We start from the raw sequence: 4,015 nt of genomic DNA on the forward strand, positions 1-4,015 counted from the left end.
AACTAACTAAAAGTGTTACAATGTGTAATTCTTCTTTGACTTTAGCTTGCAGAATAAACATATTTTGATGTTCAATATATTATTATTGAGGCAGAAAGTCCACCTATGTTTTATCTTCTTCGTCCGATCAATTCCGCAAGTGTGTTTCTTTGATCCGACTTCGATCTGTCATCAAGGTAGTTCCTCATTCGTATAGAAAAATTCGATACTTATTCGGATAGTATTCGTTTTAGCCAGATATTAGGTATATAATTTTTAGTTATTACTGATGAAAATTGTTTTTAAATATAAATGTATTCATTTTAATAGATGTATTAAGTAATATTTTTTAATGATCAAATTTACTGTGAAATGTTGAATATTTCCGATATATAATGAATAAAAAGTACTGAAATATCGCAAACCACATATCGTGAACTATCATGCACGATTGAACGTGTATGCCTTAACGTATCTGTCATTGCCACTCGATGAACTTTCCAACACTGCAGTACGTCATCAAAATATTGTTCCATTTACAAATTGCTCAATTAAGGGGACTGCAGCCGCAATAAAACTACTGAAAATTAACGTTAAGTATGCCAGAGCCAGCACCCATTTACAGCCAATGAGAGTGGAGCCAAGGGACAAGGCCCAAAATGCAACATTTGGCTTTAATGGACGGCACGAACCAGGCAGAAAGCAAATATTGACATAACACGTCAACGATTGAGTGGCGGAGGAAGCCACAGCAGGCAGAAGCAGCAGACCATACGGCGGGGAATTTGGGAGCACAAAGAATGTGTTATGGCCACAACGAGAACCCAGGGAGATGCTGAGCCAAGAACAGGGACGGTGCCAGGGCAGCAAGGAAGTAGGAAGCTCTCCACAGCCAGCTGCACAGGTGGCATCGGAGCAACTGCAGCCAGCTGGCAGAGCTGCTACTACTGCACAAGAGAGCATTTCAAGAACATACCAGAGTTCGTCAGGTGGGTATCCATCAGATAGGTGTACAATCAATCCATTGGATGAGTAATCAATTAATTTTAGTCACCTGCGGAATCGGCATTGCACGAGGGAAGGCGGTTCTTTCGTCTGCCGCTATGGCTTCAACGGAGTGTGCGCCTCATTGCCGCTGGACGGCGTCTCGGATCGCGACTACGATGCCCATGTAGCCAAGTATCACGTGAATCAGCTTACCCGCGAGATGCCGCCCGAGTGGGGCGTCTACTCGGCGGCCCAGAACCTGCCAGCCGTCCTCAACGATCCCTCGCGTGGCAAGCAGAGCAATCTGTTCACCAAAAAGTGGGGCGAGCAGTTTGTGGAGCGCACGCATTTCCCAGCATCCTCCAGGCTGCCGGACATCACCCATGCGGACTTTGCGGTGTATTTGGGCAGCATTGGAAAGCGCTATCGCTGGCATGAGCGGCGCCAGCAGCAGCTGCAGCGGGACATTCCTCTGGAGAATGGAACAGGAGGAGCAGCAGGATCCATCGGAAGTCCCACGCATTTGAGTTCCGTGCCGGATATATTCCTTAAGTCGCAGCTGCAACTGCATCATGCCCCCACCTTCAAGCAGGTCTTTCCGGACCTCATGCAATCCTCGGAGTCGAGTCCTTCGACGCACCAGCAGACGGGAAGGCAGCTACAGGAGCAACTGAGTCAGTATCTGGACGTTGTAGAGGTGAAGATAGCACAGCAGGTGTCCCAGAAGTCCGCAGCCTTCTTTCATGCCATGACCACGCAGCACGCCATCCTGGCGGAGATGGAGCAGGCGGCCGAGCAGGTGCGGCAGCTCCGTTCAGCCCTCGCACAGCTGCACAACAGCTCCGTTGTGGATAGCTTTAAGGTCCTACGCTATGCGAAGCGGCGGCAGCACTACAATTTAACCCTCGACAAGCTCCGATTGATGGCCACGGTGCACAAGACACAGCCGATGCTCCAGCTGCTCCTCGGGACACAGGACTATGTGGCCGCACTGGACCTGATTGGAACGACGCAGGAGATACTGTCCGCGGAACTGCTGGGCGTGCACTGCTTCAAGCATCTCCCCATGCAGCTCAGCGAGATGGAGAAGCTCATCGACAAGATGCTGACTACGGAATTCGAGCGGTACGCCGCCTCCGACCTCAACAGACCTCTGACCCCCGAGGGCCTGCTGGAGACGGAAAGCGTGTGCGCGGAGGAGGACAAGTTGGTGGCCATTGTGATGGGTCTGCTGCGCAAGCAGAATTTCTCGTTTGTACAGTCCTACCAGCAGGAGGCCATCGCCACCATTCGGGCCATCATCAAGCAGTTGCTCATCGAAGTCCTCTCGCGCAGCGACAGCGACAAGGAGATCAGTCTTACTGGCGCGGGAGAACAGGCCTTGGAGCTGACCCTTCCCGAATGGATCGCCCTGCTGCAGCGTTCGAGTCAGGCTTTGACCTCCATTCTGGAGCGGATCAAGGCTGTGGTGGGGATAATGCAGCAGACAGCCGATGCTGCCGTCGGAGCCCAGGACACCGTCAATCTGATCGATTCGGAGGCCTTCCTGAGCGCCAGCCACCACGAGCAGCTGCGCTCCCAGCTGCAGCTGCTTCTGCAGAACGTCTGCCACTACTGTCACGAGCGCTGTGCCAACATCGTCTCGCCCCAGAGCCTCGAGCGGAGTTCGGCCAGCGAGCAGGAGCTCTCCCAGCTGTCGGACATCGTCGAGCAGTTCAGCGAGACCACGAAGAGCATCTGTGGCGTGACCAGCGTTCCCCTGCAGCTGGCCCTAAAGGTGCAGGCCTCACGCTACGCCCAGCGATTCCATTCCGAGCACAAGCATAAGCTCTCGCTGCTCCTCGACCAAGAGAGATGGCGACAGGTTGACATCCCCCACGAATTCCAGCGCATCATCGAGCGCATGTCCTCGGGGGACTATGCCAAGCCCGAAGGTTCGCTCATCAGCAACGGAGGAGGTAATCCCGTGCTGCTGCTGGAGGGCAAGCAGCCGTATGCTTTGGTCAGTGCCTCCCTGATGCTCATCCAAATGCTGTACGAATACGGGGGCAGTGCGCATCGTCTGCCGTTCCTGGCCAGCTATCATTCGAGGAACGTGGTGGATCTCTTGCGCTGCTTCAACTCCCGCAGCTGTCAGCTAATCATCGGAGCGGGAGCCATGCGTGTGGCCGGACTAAAGACGATCACTAGCACCAATCTGGCGTTGGTTTCGCGGGCCCTGCAGCTGGTCCTGTGGCTGTTGCCGCGCATCAAGGAGCACTTCCATTCGATGAGTGGCTACGAGGCCATCGAACGCGACTATCAGGGTCACATCAAGGAGATCGAAAGCAAGATCCACGGCATCGTTTCAGAGCGCGTGGCCGCACAGCTGGAGGCCTGGGAGGCCCGTCCGCCCATTCCCTCGCAGACCTTCCGACACATCTCGCGGCATCTGGTGAAGCTGCACGAGGCCATTGCGGGGGTCCTGCCCGAGGCGCAGATCCACGAGATCTACGGCGTGATGCACCGCAACTTCAAGGATCGCCTGAGAGAGCAGCTCCTCAAGCTTAACGTCAACAATAACGGGGGGCCGCAGCACGGCGTCGTCACCTCAGAGCTCACCTTCTACATGGAGACATTGCGCACGCTGAAGGCCCTGCCAGCGACGCAGCTGGACAATGGGATCCTCGAGGAGATCTGGCTCTACTGAAGTATTTCACAAAGCATCATCTTCATTGTTTGTTATCCCCATGGGTCGGATCGGATCGGATCGGATCCCATACCATCCCCCTCTTCTACGTTATTCTTGTTTTATCGCCTCCTTTTATCGTTAATCCACGTATGTATTTTGTTTTGCAATTGTATATTGAGTCCTAGTTTTATGTTCCGCCCAAAAACGCAGAAAGGATTTTGCACTTTTTATAATAGTTAAGATTAAAGTTGAAAGAATGATAATGATTAAAGAAATACTATAGTTAATAATCAATTGACGGAAACGGCGTATAATTCCGTTTAAATTCAACATAAAATACTACCAGTTCCTTCTTGAAAACTTAACGGTTCTTTTGCC

The 4,015-nt window shown here is 52.4% G+C and overlaps 1 protein-coding gene across 1 annotated transcript; it reads left to right on the forward strand.

The window, feature by feature from the left end:
* Positions 1-441: 441 nt before the first annotated feature.
* On the forward strand, positions 442-3,927 carry scat (VPS54 subunit of GARP complex scat). The gene is made up of 2 exons (XM_001357211.4): positions 442-968; positions 1,030-3,927. The coding sequence occupies exons 1-2, from the start codon at positions 787-789 to the stop codon at positions 3,653-3,655; spliced, it is 2,808 nt and encodes a 935-aa protein (XP_001357247.2). The 5' UTR covers positions 442-786; the 3' UTR covers positions 3,656-3,927.
* The last annotated feature ends 88 nt before the right edge of the window (positions 3,928-4,015 follow it).

Source organism: Drosophila pseudoobscura, chromosome 4 (assembly GCF_009870125.1).
Source record: "Drosophila pseudoobscura strain MV-25-SWS-2005 chromosome 4, UCI_Dpse_MV25, whole genome shotgun sequence".
NCBI lineage: Eukaryota > Metazoa > Arthropoda > Insecta > Diptera > Drosophilidae > Drosophila > Drosophila pseudoobscura.

Bases quoted from the DNA above. Each gene is read 5' to 3' on its own strand.
- scat (XM_001357211.4), top strand. From the start codon at position 787: ATGGCCACAACGAGAACCCAGGGAGATGCTGAGCCAAGAACAGGGACG. The intron at 969-1,029 runs GTGGGTATCCAT...AATTAATTTTAG, and splicing joins AACATACCAGAGTTCGTCAG to TCACCTGCGGAATCGGCATT.